The 20,365-nt window shown below is 43.2% G+C and overlaps 1 protein-coding gene across 2 annotated transcripts; it reads right to left on the reverse strand.

Annotated features, from left to right (window-relative positions):
- Positions 1-838: 838 nt before the first annotated feature.
- KIF4A (kinesin family member 4A) lies at positions 839-20,350 on the reverse strand. Of its 2 annotated transcripts, none has more exons than XM_031594009.2 (29): positions 19,959-20,350; positions 16,374-16,564; positions 16,030-16,122; positions 15,471-15,637; positions 15,148-15,242; positions 14,825-14,944; positions 14,519-14,694; positions 13,864-13,925; positions 13,233-13,365; positions 12,693-12,751; positions 12,385-12,490; positions 11,636-11,701; positions 11,149-11,334; positions 10,429-10,532; positions 9,974-10,118; positions 9,370-9,480; positions 8,562-8,645; positions 7,964-8,077; positions 7,588-7,743; positions 7,095-7,189; positions 6,545-6,674; positions 5,791-5,961; positions 5,307-5,414; positions 4,524-4,592; positions 4,330-4,431; positions 3,732-3,887; positions 3,097-3,216; positions 2,254-2,376; positions 839-1,621 (listed from the first exon to the last, which is right to left on the reverse strand). In XM_031594009.2, the coding sequence occupies exons 1-29, from the start codon at positions 20,191-20,193 to the stop codon at positions 1,436-1,438; spliced, it is 3,663 nt and encodes a 1,220-aa protein (XP_031449869.2). In that variant the 5' UTR covers positions 20,194-20,350; the 3' UTR covers positions 839-1,435. The 2 variants fall into 2 exon arrangements, with proteins under 2 accessions (XP_031449869.2, XP_031449868.2); XM_031594008.2 differs by having other exon boundaries at positions 13,233-13,368.
- Between the last annotated feature and the right edge of the window lie 15 nt (positions 20,351-20,365).

Consider the following 20,365-nt stretch of genomic DNA (forward strand, 5'->3'; position numbering starts at 1 on the left):
GATCAAGCATATTGTCCAGGAGGATCTGTTCCATAATCTTCCCAGGCACGGAGGTGAGACTCACCGGCCTGTAGTTACCCGGGTCCTCCCTGCTCCCCTTCTTGTAAATGGGAGTGACGTGACCCTTCCTCCAATCGTCCGGGACCTCACCTGACAGCCACGACTTCTCAAATATGATGGAGAGCGGCTCAGCAACCACCTCAGCCAGCTCCTTCAGGACCCTGGGATGCACGCCATCTGGCCCCATAGACTTATACTCATTCAGTCTAAGGAGGCACTCTCGGACTTGCTCAACCCTTACAGTGGGGAGGGATTTACCTCCTTTGTCCCCACATAGAGGTATGGGGGTGCAAGACTTAGGGACGTGAAAAAGACTAGAATCCTGGCCACCAGTGAAGACCGAGGTGAAGAACTCATTCAGCACCTCAGCTTTCTCTTCATCTGTTGAAGCCATTTCTCCTTTTAAATTTACCAAAGTAGGTACGCCCGTTTTGGCCTGTCTCTTCTGGCCAATGTACCTGTAGAAGGTTTTCTTATTGTTTTTCACGTCCCTGGCCAAGTTCAGTTCTGCCTGCGCCTTGGCTTTCCTGATCCCACGTCTGCAAGTCCGGACGGCATCCCTGTATTCTTCCCAGGTGACACAGCCTTGTTTCCAGAGCTTGTACACCCCTTTCTTCACCCTCAGTTCTCTTAGCAGGTCAAGCTGCTCTCAGTGCAGTAGGAAAGGAAAGCAGCATTACAGACCTAGAGCTGGCCTACTAGCAGTGAGCACAGAAACTGCCAGAACCATTCTGAGACCAATTTTAACAAGAGATGCTACAGAGAACCACAGAGGCCATTTTCAGATTTTTAGTATTTCCTTTATTAAAGCTTCAACAAGTTAAAAACCACTATGAAATTCACAATTCTAGCAAATTTCTAGTTTAATTGAACAAGGATATGCCAGTGCCCCAGCAAGTACAGGAACACTGGCTTTTCTCATCTGTTAGCTACTTTAAGACTTCTGCCAGCACCTCCTCCCCATCAAGCACCATTAGATCTCATGTGGCAGCTCGGAACAGTTTCTCAAATTGCATTGGAAGGCAATGCCTAGATTTCCAGTGCACAAAGTTATTTCAAGATCACGGATTAATCTGTACCCAACATGTTCACAGCTCAGCATGAGGAAGGCAGCTGTAATGAGCAACCTGGATAAGTCACCTGCACTTGCTCCAGAATTTTTGAAGAGGAAAGTTTCTCACCGTGGTCCTGGTAGAAGACATTTACTCAAGTCCTACACATCAAATTATTTACATACAATTGGACGCAATCTAGTTCTAGTAGGAATTAGTGTTTGACTCCCTTGTTGAAGCCAGCTGTCAGGCAGGACAGTCCACAGGACTATTCTTCAGCAGGAGTTTCCAACACTTAAAAAAAAAAAAAGACACGTGGCTCATCAGTCAATCTCCTCTTTGATTGGGGTACAACCTGAGAAGAAGCTGGTATTGCTATTCAGCATTCTCTTCTTTTTCTTTACAAATGGAAGCTGGTTCTCCTGGGACTCCTCATCCCTCACCAGCAGGGAAGCAGCAGTGCTGGGCTTCTTCATGAGTACACCTTGGTCTGTGATATCTTTCAGGACCTATCAGGAAAGCAAAGACGACAATTTTGGAGTTTGTCACAGACCTGAGGAAGCCAACCTGCTTGCATTGGATTTTGGGGGCAGCACGTAAAGTTGCCTGATCTGCATCAGAAGTTGCCTAATTTATTTTTCAAGGTCAAACCTCCAAAGAATAAAGTACAGAGAATACACATAAGTAAACAACGCAGTTTATCTGAGGCAAAACTACAGCTGCCAAGGCAGAGCACATACCAACTTAAGTGCAGTTACATTTGGACACAAATGGGACTTAGTCCTCATTCCTCCATTCCCAGCCTTTTACTGCTGGAAAGGACAGCATGGCAACATGAGTGTGTATAGGTGAGTTCAGCATGTTGCCTCTAGCTCCTTTCATGGAAAGCTTGAATGGCAGCTTTACTACAAAAACTAAAGAATTCAGCAGACTTAAAAATGAAATACAAACTGGCTTGACAGCTGTAGTCTGTTCAGTATTCTAGCACACATCAACTTCTCCATGTCCAACCCCTTTTCCCCTTCTTCCCCAGATTCATCACTAAATCTAACAGATGTTTCTGAATGCGTGCACACTACAGCATTTTGGTGCTCTTTCATTTGTTTAGAAGAAAATAATTATAAAAAACCTTAGCCAGTACCTTCATAGTTGGAGAGATATACACAGGCTGAAAGAAGGTCTCTCCTGCAGTTACATCAGGGAGGCCTTCCAGTTTGAAGGAACCTTCTGAGTCCTTTGTTTGGTCCTCACACACTGTGGCATCCTGTGGGGCAGTGCTCTTTTGAATACTTCTTCTACCCAGCCCTCCCCCTTCCCCACCAACAGCTGAGGAAATACTACAGCTCCCTAAGTCATCTTTTCTCCAGTTCCCAAGTCATTCATATTACAGAATGCAGATGCCTCCATCAGCCAACTAGTTTCATGAAATAGTAAGTAATTAAGGAGTTACTATGGAGGTCTCATCATCATCTTTCAAATCTTTAAGATCCAGGAGTAAGGCAGAGATTTCTAGCAGTTCTCACAAACATCAGTTGTTCACAGACCATCCTGATGCCACAATTATTGCTAGAAGCCTTAATTATCCCTTCTACTCCTTCCTTAAATAAAGCACTGAGTGAGTACATATGCACTTAGAAGGGGTAAGCTGTTGTACAATCTGAAGTGCAAGATATAAAAGTTTCATTTACTGAGAAGGATTAAAGAAAAAAAGACAAATTGTTCTCAGATTTGTGGCTGACAGCACTGGGTGTATATAAGTGTCTTTGGACACTGCCCAGATTTTTGTATTGTGGTGTGAGAATTTCTATATTGCAGTGGAAGACTCTGAACTCTACCATGGATAAAACCATAAATTACAGTAACATTTACAAACGCCTCGGGAAGACTGAGGAACTGTGCACGTGGGCTGGTCCAGAAACTGCTCATCTATCCATCCAACCTTGCTTTAATACACTGAATAGTGTTGGGCACAGGCAGGTCTCACCTGAAAGCCAGGGTCTCTGTTTCTGCACTTGGTTGAGTCACAGCTGCAGCCCGCAGTGCAGCCCACCTTCTGCTTTCTGCAGCCACACTGTCTGTTCCCACATCGGCCCTTGCAGGAGCACTGAGTAAAGGAAGAGTTTTGTAGAGAAAAGGCTTCAGTGTTTTATAGGCTGTATCTAGATTGCTACAGCTGTCAACACCTGGAGTAATTTGAAGGACAGTAACCCCAAACTACCACAAACCTTTCATTATTTCATTGCTAGTCTGACACCTTGGGAAAAATAATATTCTCTTCACCTTCAGTATGGAAAATAAAAATCTTTGGTTCTGAAGAACTTGACTTCAAGTAACCCCAAAGGAATCCAGTTCCAGTTGAACAAGCTAACAAGAAGACAATAAGAGGCAAACCACTACCACCATACCCTGAGCCCTCTATCTAAATGGAAGAGACAATTTAGCTGTTTCATGGCATATTTGAGGAACATTTCTTTGCTAGCTTGGGTACATGAAGCAATAGCAGACTGCACAGCTCAGATGCCCAGCAGACACTACAATCTCACTGCTTTGCTGTACACCTACTAAATGCTCAGGGATGCAAGTCCCTCATAGATAATCAAGTGACAAAAGTGACTTTACCCCTGTTACACTCCTCTTTGTTCCTTTGACTGCTTTTACTGGAACCCACTCTGCATCATCCTCCTCTCCAGACTCTGAGTCAGAAAACAGCTCTTCCACATTCATTTCTGGGGTTGATGCACATGGTTTTGCCACTGTTTGCCAGCGAGTCTTTGGCTGCACACAGAAATCACACAAGTTTAAGTCTCAGAACACACAAGAGCAGTTTTACACCTTTTAAGGTTTTACAATTAAGTCCCACTACCACATCCTCATTCCTCTCAGCTGATGGAATTACAGGGTTAGAGACCAATGATCATAGTGGTGAGGATTAAAAATTCATTCAAAGTCAGCTTAAACTGCTAGAGAATCTGTAAAAATGCAGTTGACAAATCATCAGAAAAATTAACTGATCTGTGTCATAGTCTTGGCAAAATAGCTTTGTATCATTTAATCTTCTCAGCACTAAGATTTGGATCTTCTGCAGGGCCATGATTACATTTGCCACAACAGATGCCTTGCTCCAGGATTCGACAGAGTGCTACAGAGAAAACAGCTGGATTACTAAGCAACATGCAGTTTTGGACAATAGAAGAAAATTGCTATGCAGCAGCTTTACTTTGGGTGGAATGTAATCAAAAGGAGAGTCTGGGGACTCAGGTGACACTTGCTGAATGCGATGGAGCTTCTGTCCACTGGCAACTTGGACAAGCAGCAGTTTCTGTTAAGAAGGACAAAAATTAGCTTTGTTAAAATGTATTAACCCAACTGCCAAGATGCCCTTACATCACTTATGTCTGTACAGATCTCTACCTGTTTAAGAATATCATTTTCCTGGAGAAGTTCTTGGTTCTTCTCCCTCATTTTCTCCAGCTCTTCCTCCTGTTTGCAAGACAAGATGAAGTCAGCAGGCTTACACAGGGGTGACACACACAAATAGGAGTTTGGGAAATGTTTTTGTGTTTCCAACTTTCTTGCAGTGTCAGAGGGGTTTCCCATATACTCTACAACAGGATATCAGCTCCGCATTCTAGGTCAGGAAAATCATTAGCACTGCTATCTCATTTCATGCATAACATTATCAACATAACAGAAAGAAGTCAATTCTCTTAAAGTGACCACTGAGGATCTAAAGCTCCCTCTGTTTCCAAGGCTTACTGGCAAATGGGGTGCACCTAGGACTAGTTTTACTTCAATGCATCACCAAGTAGGCCCTTCTGAAGGAAGCAAGAAGACAAGATGCAGTTTGTACCATGCACATATGATTAAGTTAAAGCTGCTCTGCTTCAGATATCACAGTGGAGATGTTCCCAGCAAAGAATTTGTAATAGCATTTTGACTATCCTAACAAAAGGTGCTCTGAGCACAGATGCTTGCATGAGCTGGTCAGACACTGCTGATCTTGAAGAACAATTGCTATTCAAGCTCCAGTAAGCCTGCATCATTCCTCTTATGTCTCTTTTTACATTAAAATAATAGTAACAGCATTAATCTTAGCTATAAATGCAAACACCCTCAACAAATCCCTCTGCATGTTCCTCACTCTAAGGATACTATTCCAATTAACAGGTGAACCTTGCCATACACAAAGACTACCTGAAACTTGAGTTTCTCCTGCATCTGCTTCTCCTGATCACTTAGGGAATCTTCCAATCTTTTCACTGCTGCTTCTTTTTGCTGAAATTTGTTGACCAGGTACAGCATCTACAAGCAAATTAATACCAAAGACAAAACAGGTGTGAATTCCTAAAGTGACACCCGGCATCTCAGCCATTAAAGGCCTGAACAATTTGAGAAAGAAGCTCTCTGCTACTTCCAGTATTATTCTGTCCTGATCCACTATGTAAGTTATTATGTGCTCAAGTCCAACATCCTCACTTGCAAGTTATTGAATAAAATAACTTTAAGAGACAGAAGATTTCTTGGGCTTTTGCTACCTTACCTGCAAGAGCCTAACAAATTTTTATCATATAGCAATAGATCAGCTTCAGCATGTCCTGACTACTGCCTTTATAAGTAGATCTGGGAACCAGAGGACCCTAAACATAGGGGCTCTCAAGACTTCTAATTTGTGCTTCACCTTTTCCTGGTGTTGTTTTTCCTGCTGCAGAAGCTGATTCTGGAATTCAGCCTCCATTTCTATTGCATGGTTTTGCTCTTCAATCAGCATCTTCTGTATGTCTGAACGGCTGGCCTTACTCTGCTGGAGGTTGCTCTTCAGTTTGCTTTCCTGGACTTTGGAGGAAACCAGCTGAAAGACAAATGTAAGATGGTTGCTTGGTTCCACATTTCACAGTGTACTTGGGACAGAAATAATGGAGTCTGAATGCGGAGCATTTCTGCTTAACAGCCAACCACTCTAAGTAGTAGAACAGCCCCTTGAGCAACAAAGGGAATAGATGAGACATCCTGAGCTAGCATCTGAAAGCCAGTACGGAAGTGAAGAACAGGTAACAGGAAATATTATTAGCCAGTTCTAATATCCTCTCCTCAATATTTAAGTGGAGAAAGAACCCAAAAACAAATGCTCTCCAGTATAACTACCTTCATTCTCTTCCTTTAGCCTTCAGGTTTCAGGAACTGCAGTTTGTTTCTGTCATTCAGTTGATTTTTTCCCTGATTTAGTGTCAGCCCAATTCTTACTGTCTTCTACTTCCAGTCTTGTTTAAGGGTCTGCTGCCCCAACATTCACTGTACTGCTTCCAGCCTGGTCTCAGATAACACTGCCCTTTACTCCATTCAGATTACTATCTATTACTCACTTTCTTTCATTCCTGGATAATTAGACTTCACCACTAAAAATAAAGGCTCTAAAATAGGAAGATTCAGTTTACCTCCCCAGAGAGATACTTCAAAGCACATTTAGCCTCTAGGATGGTTACAATATTGTCCCAGCGTTGTTTCACACGGTCTCCATTGTCTGCATCTAAGAGTTTCTGCTGCAGGTCTGCTATTTGGGCACTCCTTTGGAAGAGCACATATATTTGAGGTCACAACACAGGTTAAAAAACTTATCAGAATTTTAGACAAGTTAGATGAAGTTAATATTTTTACTACGTAGAAATGCAGATTACAGCTGCTATGCACTACAACAGGGATTCTCTCCTCCCCTCCCATCCACACCTCCACTTAAAATAAGTTTGCAACTGTCAAAAATGCTTGCAAACAGTGAGGGACAAAATCTCAGTGACTGAGCAGTATCCTCAAACACCTGCATTTTAGAAAAAAATTAAACCAGGAAAAACAGTTTCTTTTTGTTTCATAATTTCAAACACCGACAAGGAAAATATTTAATTGCTCTTCTGTTTCACAGAACAGTTGTAGACATAAAGCAGAAAAAAGCACCCTTAGGCTGTGGAAATCAGCTTTATGATACTACCCTACCTGAGCTCCATCTCAGTCTCCAGGCTTTCTATCTGCTTTGATAAAGAAATGTCCATCTCTGATGCCTGCAAATCTGTGATGGAGTAGGTTCGCCTCTAGAGAATTGCAACAAGACAGAAGAGAGCAGTAGTTTTAGTAATGCATGCAAGGCTGAGCTTTCATTTATTTACTTTTTGCATTTCAGCAAAAAGTAGAGATATTACTGCGAAAGCCTCCAAGCATTTCTTCCAAGCTTAAACCCAACACATAGAGGACATTTAAGGTCAGACTGGACCAGGCTCTGAGCAACCTTATCTAGCTGTAGATACCCCTGTGCACGGCAGGAGAGTTGGACTAGACAACTTTTAAGAGTACCATCCAATTCAAGAGAGTCTGTGGCATTAAATAAGAACATTAACCCTTTCCTGTAATAATGCTCAAGTAGGAGTAAGTTATGGCACTTGCTAATCAGCCATTGGTGTGGGACTGGCAATGTGGCATTTCCTTTTCTTACCCGGAGCTTTGAGGGTGGGTTTTCCCCAGACTCTTTCTTCTCTTTAAGCTGAAGGAGCTCCTGTGCCAAGATCTTTCTGTCCTCCAGAAGGTCTGCAAGGTGCCAGCGAGCCTCTTCAGTACTAACCAGTACCTCTATTTCATTTGCCAGCCAGCTCTGGAGGAAAAAACAGTACAGCAGTTGATGGCAGTCTCAGCTTCAGGAGTGGTTCCTTATCTGAAATGCCTTCACAGCTAATCCTCTGGATTAAGTTACCTCCCATTAACAGGAATCAATAACTACGTCAATAACCACTCATCAACCCCAGCAGCACTTCATAAGTTGGCAGAACTAGGTTTGCTGTTATTCCTTGGGATGCACAACCTGTTTTACACACCTTCACTCGTGCAGCAACTCCTTCCATTCCTCTACTCTGACTCTCCTTCCGTTTATCTGCAGCCTCCCGTTGCTTCTGCAGAGCATCCTTCAGGCGTTTGTTAGCAGCTGCAGCCTGCAAAAGAATTTACACAGGAGCAAAACGCTGGTTTATTATTTAATATCTAATGGCTGAAAACATGGGGTATTCACAGTGCAAGCCAGGCTCTGTGACACAATGAGAAAGTAGGATAATAAAACTGAAACAACTTCAGACCTAAGCACAGACTATAGAGTCCCTGACATATTTTCATTTGCTACAAGTCTTGCTTTAAAGACAACTTGCTTCTATGCAAGAAGGTAGAAGAACCAAAAAATGGTTTCATGATTCATTTCTTCTATTCAGGCATTGTAAAGGAATTTTGAATTGCAATCCAGTGTATCCAAAGCTCACTGTACAGAAGCACAGCATTTTCCCTATGGGCTGCCACTCTTTCTCCCTACTTATATACCACCAAACTGCTGTTTGGATGTTTCTGCACATCCCATCACAACCTCCAAACACCCTGTGCAGACATTTGGAACCAGTCAGCAGTTTCTAGCAGATAATGGCTCCTTACCTCTTCTGTTTTGCGCCGAAGAACACCAGCCTGCTTCTGAAAGTCTCGCTCAAGCTTCAGTAGCTCATATTGCCTTTTGCGATCCTGCAAAGAAATACATCCAAGATGCAGGAAATTGTCTCTCATCTTAATAGCAGTGGCCAATTTCACACTTTTTGATAGAGAACAACATATATAAGTGCTTCGTGACAGTGATTTCATTGATCACTGCAAGCTTAAAGTCATGCACTGTTGTTAACAGTTGGCTGTTAGGCTTAGAGTAGAAGGGCTCCACACTTCTTACCAAGAAGCTTTAGGAGCCTGAAGCTTGTAAGAGACTGCAAATCACAAGCTTAAAATGTAGCATCCCTAAGCACTGGGGGCTAAACTTTTTGTATTAAGATCTCCTGTGAGACCAGAAATCAAATGGTATATAAGGATGCTCTTTATTAGACTTGAATAGTACAAGCCAGATGGATTTAACTGACTCACTATTCACCTGCAGACTGAATATTTCTTTGAAAGGTTGAATACTCCTATTTTACAGCCAAACCTTATGACTTGAAATACTTAAAAATATAAATATTTTTGTCTTTTGCTTTAGAGCTGAATGATAGCTGTTCATAGCTTTAAGTTCTCCAGACATAAGCACGAGAGTCCTTTTACAACTGGTAAAAGGTGGCAACCATATGAACTGTTTTGTTATCTTCAAAGCATTCCCCAGATGTTTTTCCAGATGCTTGTAAATTCAGCAAAGCCTTACAGCAAAGGCATCAATGATTTGTTTTACTCCGAAGAGGTACAGTTTGGAAGCTTGTTGTTTGCTCACCCGTTCTTTCAGCTGGATCACTTCCTTGTCCTTCTGTTGTTTCCACTGTCTAAATTTCTCAGCAGCCTCTTTCATCTGGCGCATCAGCTGCACCCTTTGGTTTTTCATTTCCTAGAAAATACAGAGGGCTGGAAGAATTGTCCAATATTTCAACTCTGGGTAGTTTCAACCCGCATTCCCATGCTGTGGGTTGATAGATGCGATTACCAGAAGTGGTGGTGGACAGAAAGCATTATAATATACTGCTCTTTTGGAGTACATGCCTAAGGATGCTTTCAAAGTGCTAAACCCCAGGAATTCATTTTCAAGCCATAAAGGGAAAAAAAAAAGCATGCATGATGTGACACAGAAATCAAACTTGACTAAGCCAGCAAACTATCAGAATAGGTAGAAGACATTTCTGTCTTCTTCTATTCCTCCATCTCACAGTCACCTCCCTCCCTATTGCACTGCACCAGCAACAGAGATCATGTAGCCAAAATAACTTTGCCAAAAGACTGGCATTTTCTGCTTTATTACACTGAGAACATCAGCATCTTCTGTCTGGAAGCCACTTTACTTTATCTAAACAGGGGCAAGCCCGAGAACTGTTAGGGTTAGTTACCCTGATCTCCTGGTTCAGTTTGGAGACTGTGCATTCTGTTGATTCTTTCAGCTTTAGGAGCTTTGCTTGTTCATTCAGCTTTTTCTTTAGCTCATTAATTTGCCCTTCCAACTCCTGAAGTCTTTTCCGACGCTGTTCACTCAGCCTGTAAAGAAGCCACAATTCAATAACAGACCTCTGACTACCGTTATTCTTAAACAAGTATTCTCAAAAATATTCTAGCAAACAGATTTTTCTCCTCCCAAAGCCTCAAAACATACCCTACCAAAGATGTCTGCAGTGTTTGCAATCACTCACTAGCATGTCACACTACCATGGATGAGAGGTGCACTTAATCCTGTGCTTATAAGAGCTTTGCCACGTAGCTAAAGTAAGGCTAAGACAATGAATTTTCTCAGATGCATTAACACAAATTTCAGTGCTATAAGGCATGCAGCTTGTACAGTCACACGTACTTGGCTTGGTTGACATCCTTCTTTGCCATGCTCAGGGCAAGCATCAGCTCCTCCTTTTCTTTTTGCAAATTGCTGACTTCTAATTCCAGATCCTTGACGTTAGCCTACAAAGACAGAAGCAGTCAACCTCCCAGTAACAACCTAAAAACCCCCCTCCTAGAGATAAAGCTTTAAGGCAGGACACCCTGGGGAACCATGTTTCTTCCGAACAGACTGTAGGACATTTTCTAAAACCAGCACATCTGAAACTATAGTCAGTGCACAAAGCCATTGTAACATCAACTAAAAGTTAAAAATGAACAGTTTCAGAGAAGGGAGATCCCAACACAGCTTGTGACAAGGAAAGTCAGATCAGCTAGCTACACTAGGATGTTTAATAATAAAGTATTGCACGTTAGCTTAGTATGGTCAAGTAAATCTTGAAGAAAAAATAAGGAACCTACTTCACATTAAACATCCAGTGGCTAATAATTTATTTCAGGGAAAAGATCATCTTCTGCTGGTCTGCTTCTAGATAATCAGACATGATTTCTCCCCATCCTCTGCTGACCTATAGTCAACATCCTCCCACGCCCAAGAGGGCAATGGCCAAAACTTAAGGAAAGAGACTCAAAAAAAACCATGCTCATGAAAGGGTAGATCTTCAATGCACAATGGATACGTTAATAACAAAAACAAAACTTATACACCCTTAAAGGAGCTACTTGTGAAAGAATTTACCTGGTTCTGGGACTGAATGGGCTCCAACTGACTGTCATTCTGTGTCATTTTTTTTGCAAGTGCTTCTTTCAGAGCCAGGGCTTTATTCAGTTCAGCCAATTCTTTGGACATCTGTGCCTGACGGAGGGCATGCTGTGTGGTAAAGTCATCTGAGGACCTCTTGGTAACCTGGCCTGTTTCTCCTTCCTGGAGAAGACACAGCAATGAGTTGGAATGGCCAACCTAAAGCTCTTGGATAACAATTAGTTTCTACAGAACAAATTCATTTTTACATTAAGAAAAATAGGTATTCATTAATTAGAACAGGTTACTGAACTTGAATTGAGTGTAGAAGGATGAAGAAAAGCAGTACACACAAAAGTGACACATTATTCACAGTTACCTGAATCAGAAAAGTAGCAAAAAAAGACAGATTAGAGAAGAGCAATAGAGCAAAGATATGCCACTGGTAGGACTGTGCTACAGACTGAGGACTCCCCTCACTTACTCCTGTAGCATCCTGTTCAGAGTTTGCCATCTCTGTAGCAGCTTCCACTGAGGCAGCACTTTCACTCTATATAAGAAAAAAAGGGAGGAAAAAAAAGTATAAAAGTGGAAAATTAAGATGAAGTTAATAGCAGCCTTTTGGTCTATAACAGCAAAGTCAGTTACCCTCCTCTGCCCAGAAAGCTATCTCTGGGAAGAGGATGTCATTGACTTTCTTCTTTTGTACAGTGAGCAGCCTCCCCCTCCTGACAAGGCATTCTGCCTGTGTTCCCCAGACACAAGAGCAAGGAATGTGGGGCAGGAGGGAGGAGGGAAAATATCTAGTAAGGTAGTACAGAGAAGTTCTCAATTAGACAAAGATCTGGCAACTTCTATAAAACAATTCCAGGTTTCTGCAATTGGGGCTGCCCATTCAGCTACCAGATTTTTAATTCAGCTTTCAGTTTTTGGATTGGAAATCCACACTGCTCTCCCAGTCATTAGATTCTTTAATGGAGGCTCCCATTTCCCTTTACCGCCCTTCCATTCTGCCAGTACATGCAGACACTTGAGCACAAGTGGCCCTTCTGTTGCACTAAAAGCACAGAATGGCAGCTTTGTTTGGAAGTGGACATATAGAGTCATTGAATAGCTTTAATATGTGGGCTCCTTAAGGGAGGTTTCTGCTGCAACAGGTTGACCAGGTGGGAATTGGGTTTTGTTAGTGAAGCTGCCTGACAAACACACTTCTCTCCTTGAATTTGGTCTTACCTGGAACTGAGCCAACACTTGCTGCAGATTACGGATCACCTCCACGTTTTCTTTCAGTTCCTCATCTTCCACAGTCTCCACCAGCTTCTGGAGGTCAAGCTTGCATCTGCAAAGCAGACACAGGAATAAGTCCACAAGTTTTATTTGGCAAGTTCGTGTCACACACACCAGTAAGTAACAAATTTTCCCATAGAATAAACAAATGAGTTCTGGATCAACAAATTGATGGCATTCTGCTTATCCCAAAAATGATATTTATTGCTGTAAGACATTTCCTCAGAACAAGTAGGCTGTGGTAACAGACTTACACAGCATGTTGCTGAAGTTGCTCTAGTTTGGCACTCATCTTCTCATTTTCTTGTTCTGTCTAAGAGAAAACAGAATTACAGTGAATTGTAGGAAGTGCAATGTAAAAGTAAGAAGCCAATCAATTTGTAGCAAAAGACATACTGCCAGTCTGAAACGCTGAAATGTTTTCCACAATTACTTTGATTACCTTGATCCAATATCTATTTTGGCAGGTGTATACACAGCAGTGAATTAACAGAGAGGAAGGAAAAACAGGAGAGAGCAGAAGTTCAAAAGCATCTTTAAAACATTAAAGCAACAGGAGAGCTGAAAGAGTCCAGTTTCCTTCTTCTCCTGTAGTCTCCAGATCTTCAGGCCTTGACAGACTCCAGAAGACTTTTGGTTCTGACTACCCAATAGCTAAAGATCTGAGATAAATGTGCGTGGAACTCTGAAGAGACTGCTAACATGTCATCAGTGCAGGAGTTATTATTGATCAATCTTCAGCTAAAGGGAAAAATCACACAAATTAAAGCTCTACTAAGGAAACTGAGCCTTACCAGAATGATCCTTTCCAACATCTGTGCTGTCTGACAAGCAGCTTCACTCAGCCCTCTGCTCAGCTTTTCATTCTCTTCCTTTAGTGACTGGTTCTTCTCCATCAGAGACTGCAGGTTCTCTGAAGGTGCCATGCTACTGAAATATCAAGGAACCATTTTGTTTGTGAGCATGACTTCACCAGAGGTTTTGTAATAGCACTGAAACCGCCTCCAAGTTTCTTAAATAACTTACAGTAAATACATATTATTGCAGATGAATAGAAAAACTGGAGGAAGACTAATCTGAATTCAAAGTCTCTGAGGAATTCAGGCTACTGAAAGCAGACATTTGCAAGAAAAGAAAACATCTTTTTAACATAGTAATGTTGCTTAACCAATGCTAAGTCTGTAAACTGCATTTGGATTTTAAAATATATTCAGGAGAAAACACCCACACAGTCCAAACTCCTCCTTTTATTTTGTGCTTTTACAAACAGTGGAGATGGAGATTCCTAATTCTTAGTGCTGAAAGGGGGAGGAAGAATGGATGGGCCCGAGAAAGGCATACAGGAATACAGTGCCTAGTTTCTTTTTATTTCCCACAGCTGATTTTGGCCATCGTTTACACTGAGAATTTATCTACAAAGCTTACTTGATAGACACTGGGAGAGTCCCTCCGTGGGCCTGCAGCAATAATACCTGTAGCTGTTGCACCTAGAAATACAAACAAACAGTGCTTTCAAGTCTCTCTTACAGTAGCTAGATGGCTGAAGGAAAATAACTAAGAACCTCTGACCTAATATGAGTCATGTGCTCCACTACTGTGCTTTCACTGCTTCCTGAGGGAAGGGATCATGTCTCTCTAGCATGCAAAGTAATTTTCTTCCCTCGCCTACCAGGAGTGCTCAGATCACAGCATGCTAAGTCACCTGCAGGCTGTCCTGAGCATGGTGTCATGATCAGGTCATGCACTGGTGTCCCACTGGTGAACCAAAGGGAAGGTCTCACACTTTGCTGAACCAATGCTGTTGCTCCATTACATGAGAAACTCTAGGCTAATGGGCAGGCAAGCAAGATGTCAATCACTGTTACTGTTTTTCTATCACGTGGAACAGTTGCTGCAGAATTATGAGCAGCTTTCACATACTCTCCCTACAGCACTTACACAGCCATCTCAAGAGATGGTAAACACATACTGAATATTTCCCATACTTTGTGCAGGTGTCCTATCTCTGTGCCTGCTATTTACTGAGCTGATTACCAAAAAGATAGATCTATTCTTGCCACATGAAGAAAGCAACCAATACCTGCTGCTTTAGATGATGCAGCTCAGCAGCCTGGGGATCAACATTGACAATTGGTTTGTTTTTTATTTTTCTTGCCCTGTCAGCATAGCGCAGAGTATTTAGAGTTTCTTCTAGATTGGAATCTGCTGGGCTTACACAGGCAATCATGAGAGTGTGGCTGTTACCACCCAGAGAATCTGAGAAGGAAAACAGGACATGATCAATGCTCTGAGAAAAAGCAAAAATAATTAGTAAATTATTTCTTTTGGTACTTTGTTATTTAAATTGCACCTGTAGATTTAGGCTCTGTCATTATCTGTCTCTTACCTTGCAGTAATCTTGTTAACTTTGAGTCTCTGTAGGGGACAAAACCACCCTTTTTATTTTCTTCACCAAGAGCACTAATTACGTTCCCCAAGCAGAGGAGACCTCTGTTAATGTTGATACCTGTGCACAAACAAATGATGGTGAGTCGAGCCACCTCAGTAGCTACAAACCACTCAGTTCCTGCCTTTCTTACAAAGCACCAGAAGGTTTACTCAAAAAGTGCATGCATTAAAAAATATTTAAGAAGTGTTTTCTTTCCCTGACAAGGACTCAATTTATGAAGTTGAATTTTAGAAGCCAAGCTATTTCATTTTCCTACAGACCTTCTTTCAGCCGGTCTCCTTCAGCTTTGGTTTTCTTTTGCCTCTCAGATCCAGCAAGATCAACCAGGTGTAGCTTGGAGTGAAAACTGCTGTTCCTATGGCAGAAACAGACTATCTTACTTGCTGAAGTAAACATACAGTTGGGAAAGAAGCAGTCCAGCAATTACTACACTTGAGCTACAGGGCTTAGAAATGTACCTGTTATCTGAGGCAGTTTAAATAAAAGAACTGCCTCAAGAATAGCTCAGCTGAGCTACCAAGAGAGAATACCAAGAGAATGCAATTTTATAAGTATGGCTCCCAGAAGCTGTGGGATGACTTACTTGTCATTTTTCTTTTTCTGATCAATGCAAATGGTGAATATTGCATGGGACCGAGAGGACTGGGAGTTCATTGCTGTGGAGGCCACAGTTCTGGAATTGTTCCCTTGCTCTAGACAGGATACAGTATCTTGTGCACAGGCGACATTTCTTTCTGTTAACCCTACAATCTGCATCCAGAAAGAAAGCATCATTTATCTTCTCCTTCCTCTTCACCTCTAACTTTCTGCATCACAAAAATTATCTTCAGTGTACACGTGCATTCACAAGCATCACAGTCCCAGTTCAAAACAGAGATTTGGTATGGACCCCCCAGAGAAAGTTTGTATCAGGGGTTTAAGTCCCTTACCCCTCACCCATCACATTTCTACATGCAAGTGTAACCCTACTGGTGTTATGTTTTAAGTAAATATAAGGAGCATCAAGAGTTCAATTGGAAGGAGAAGCCCAGCGATTTCCTATGCACTAATATGAAGTGGTGCTCAAGCAGGCTGACTGGTTTCATTGAAACATTTGTCTGCAGAGACACTGCCCCCAAACTGCTTCTGACAGCCCAACAGACCTTTATGCCTTCCTTAGGATCCTCCCGTATACTGATCTGAGAAGACCGTTCTCTCGATGAACACAGTAGGTCTAGAATATCCTCGTTGTAGATCTGAAAGCATCAGAACAGCAGTTGAGAATTAGCAGCTTTTTGAGAAAGCAATTTGCATAAAGAATGATGTACAACTACACTGAAATCGGGGCTAAATTCACATGATGGTGTGCTCATCTTACTTTTAGAGGAAGATATCGAGCACTCAGACAAGATCTTATGCAGTCTGCCATAGACCTGGCCTTGTTAAAAAATCACCTTCTCTGCAGTTCATACATTTATAACAGTTTGATAATCAAAACCACATTTACCTCCAAATAGGAGACTTTGAGGACAAATTCCCAATCCTGCCTCTGCTCTTTCTCCTTAAACAGCAGCTTGATTACACGAGGGATGACCCCCATGCTGGGATCATGTTCCTGACTGGCAGTGTAAGTACCTCCCATGGAGTATGTTTTTCCAGATCCTGTCTGTCCATAGGCCAGGACTGTGGCATTGTACCCTGAGGGAACAAAGGACGCCCAGATCAGATGCTGAAGCAGAAACCAGAAGAAACTTCAACAAGAAAAGCAGCACTCCAGGAAAAGCAACTCACTGTTGGTTTATACAACTTTTATTCACAGATTATATTTACAGAATCACAGAATGGCCCGGGTTGGAAGAGACCTCAAGGATCATGAAGCTCCAAATCCTGTGCTGCATTCAGGGCCACCAACCTCAGCATTTAATACCAGTCCAAGCTGCCCAGGGCCCCATCCAACCTGGCCTTGAACACCTCCAGGGATGGACAGCGCATCCACAGCCTCTCTGGGCAGCTGTTCCAGCACCTCACCACTCTCATAGCAAAGAACTTAACAACATTAAGAAGTAGATTGAATGAAAAGTATTTTAAGTAATCAGTATGTCAGTTCTTTAAAAACAAAGAAACTTGCTTGCTCTGTTGCTTCACTAGAGCCAGTATGAGTGACATGCAGAATCAAATCTTATTCAAGATTTCTGTAACTTCTGGGGCTACAACCCTGTTTTTCCCAGCTTGTGTTAAAGGCAGACTTACAATTCTCAATCAGTTAATATTGTTTGATCCTTAGCTCCAGTTTTATTCAATTTCTTGCCAATGTAACCTGGCACATACAAGAATTTATGTATTCCTACTTGTTTTCTCAGCCTATATTTAATTGATCCCAAAAGTAAGCCTTTTCTTATTGGGCATTAGCTCCTATTACTCTTACAAATCATCTACAGTGCTAAGAGACATCCGTATCCACCAAAAGATAAACCTCTTTATCCTGCTCCCTTCAGTTCTGACATCCCCATTACACCCTGCTCATCTTTGCCTTCCTCAGCCTGTGTCCTTTCCAAACTTTTCACTTTCCATACTCTCATTACATAAACTACTAACATCATATTTCAGTTTTACCTCCTCCTCTCCAGACACGTCCAGTGCTAACACTGGGATTTTGGGTTTCCTAGATCTCTGCAGAGCCTATTCTCACTTCCACTGCCCCATCCTCTCCACCTCCCCCTTCACAAGTAATGCTGTTTACAGCATCAGTCTCCATCCCCAGCTCTCTCTCTCACACCAAGTCCTGCTTGCAGGGGGGATGCTCTCATGCCAGCACAGATAAACTCACTTTCTCTTTAACCCATTTTCCCTTTGTACGTTATTCCACTATTCGTACCCTCAGTTACACTTCCACATACCCTCAATTCTACTTCTGTATACCATTAACAATTACACTTTCTTATACCATCAAAACAGTTTGTCCCATTCCCTTCAAAATCCACAAATCAAACACTACAGTTCTTCAACTTCCACAAACACCCAGCACTTGGTCTCATCATTAGGGTACTCAATTATAAAACTGGTCCCATTATTCCATTTTTTCCTGGTTTCTTATTCAATATTCCTCCTGGCTCACCAGCAATGTTTCTCCAGTGAGCCAAAATACAACCCAGGAGGTCTTCTCGGTATCACTTTAGACAACCCTTGTTCCATAACAGCCTCATAGATAACATTTTCATGACATAAACATTTAACAATCACAAAGACAGTGACAATAATCACTACAATTTATTCTCAGGATCCTTCCTTCCTGCCTCTGCCTCCCTCCAGGGCCCAACCTTCCCTCTATATTCCTTTCCTATGATCTATAACATGTATTTCCATCATCATCCCAATCATTTAAACTGAGGAAATACATACGCATGAACAAATAACACAGAGAATAAAAACAACTTTTGCTTCATCTGTCTCTGGCCATTTCCCTCACAGGAGAACAAAACGGTGGATCTGTACTCCACTCTCATTCCATAGCTCAGCTACAATTCACTCTCACCACTCACACAATGCCAGCTTAGTCAAAACATAAGTTCAAAATTTCTTAGTTTGTAGTTCTAATTTCCTCAGAGGATATCCCAAATATTCTGATGGTATTGATTCAGATACACGGTACCGAATATCACAGCAGATGGTAATAGCAATTATATAACCTATAACTCCTGTTATCACAACCAGAAGAACCCAGATAGCCATCTGACAGGATACCCACTATGTCCTGTCCCCTTACCCCGTGTAAGGCTTACAAGGTCCGTTTGTGGGTGCTCCCCCAAGGAGCTGCTCACCAGAGCCTGCCCAGCCCAGCTGGCAACCTACCAAACCTGTGAGCTCACTAACCAACCCAGGGGCAGCACAAAGGCTATACCCAGCGTAGGACATTTCCATACGACTTACGGGTCCCCTCATTCCATACACATAGCCCATCTGCTGAGGGATGGTCCTTGTCTGCTCCCGCAGTGATCAGATGAGGAAGGGGAGTCCTTCTAAGAAATCTCGGGGCGCACCTAAGGCATCCCTCTTCTCAACCGGTCCTGCAGCCGAGCAGAGGGTGTCCCATCTGGGGTGCCAAACTGACGTGTGGAATCAAACTCTGTAACCCAAGTAAGATTACAAAGCAGGCATGGTTTATTCAGTGCTGAGCAGACACCGGCTGCAAGGGAGATAGATCTGCCTAACTTGCACACCATCTGGAAAAATCGTGCTACAGATATAGGCTGAGCTAAAACATAATCAATGATTTTCCTGGAATTCAGATACATATTTATTACACCCCTGAGAGTTAGCATGCAGACCCTCCCCTCTTGCGTGTGCATAGTGGGTCGTGGGATGAAGATTCGCTGTTTTCCTTGTGAAGGCTTCTGACCTTTCTCGCTGTAAACTTCTGACCGTTTGGGGGGCAACCCCTAAACTGGTTTCTTCTTGCCCTGTGGACATCTAATCACCTCCCGGCCAAAAGCCCTCGGGCTGTTCTCAAACCCTTATCTTTATGGCCTTCATCACCCTCACTATCCCAGACACAGTGTCTGCTATTTCTTACTTTCTAACAAGCTCTACATTCTTGCTTCTATAAACTCTCTCTAACTATTCCCCTTCATTCTCCTTATTCTCAGTCACTGTGAAGCCTTCTTGCCTTTTTACTTTCACTTGTGGGGCCCTTCTCACCTTTCATGAGTTCTCTGTCATTCTAACTGCACTGCAGCATCAGCAGCAGTTCAGGATGCTTATGAATTCACGAATTCAGAGGACAAGGGGGGACAAGGGGCTCAGAACAAAAAGAAGGTAGATCTGTATTAGAAACTCGGGGGTAATTCTGAGGGCAGCCTGCCCGCTGCCCACAGCTGGGTGCCCGTGGCCACACGTGGGCTCTGAGCAACCTGAGCAGCGAGCACCCAGCCTGCAGCGCAGGGCTCGGGGCCGGCCGGGCTTTAAGGCCCCTTCCAACCCAGCCATTCCACGATTCGATCGTTCTGCGATACCAGCCACGGTTCGGCCCTTCTCAGCAGTGCGTTTTATCTTCTGAACCGAGGCAGCGGCCGCGAGCGGAGGGCGAGAGCCAGACCTTTGAAGATGTCCCGTACGAGCGGAGCGACGGCGGTGTTGAAGACCTCCTCCTGCTCAACCGACGGGTCGAACACGTAGTCGTAAGTGAAGGCCTTGTTGCTCCCCACGATCACCTGCGGCTCCCCGGGCACGAAGCTCAGGCACATCTGGCAGCCCTCGCTCGTCTCCTTCGGCACCAGCGGGCGGCAGCGCAGCGCCACGCGCACCGGGATCCCCTTCTCGTCCTCCTGCATCGTTTCGGGCAGGCTCGGAGCGGGCTGAGAGGCGCGGAAAGAGCCGAGCCCGTGAGGCTGCAAGCAGGCCCCACAGCGCAGAGCGGCCCGCAGCCCTCAGTGCCGCCCCACCGGATCGCAAATGGCGGCGCTCCCAACCGCCCGCTTTCAAACCGGTGCCGCGCGCCGCTCC

Source organism: Phasianus colchicus, chromosome 14 (genome assembly GCF_987193195.1).
Source record: "Phasianus colchicus chromosome 14, bPhaCol1.hap1.1, whole genome shotgun sequence".
In the NCBI taxonomy this organism is placed as follows: Eukaryota; Metazoa; Chordata; class Aves; order Galliformes; family Phasianidae; genus Phasianus; species Phasianus colchicus.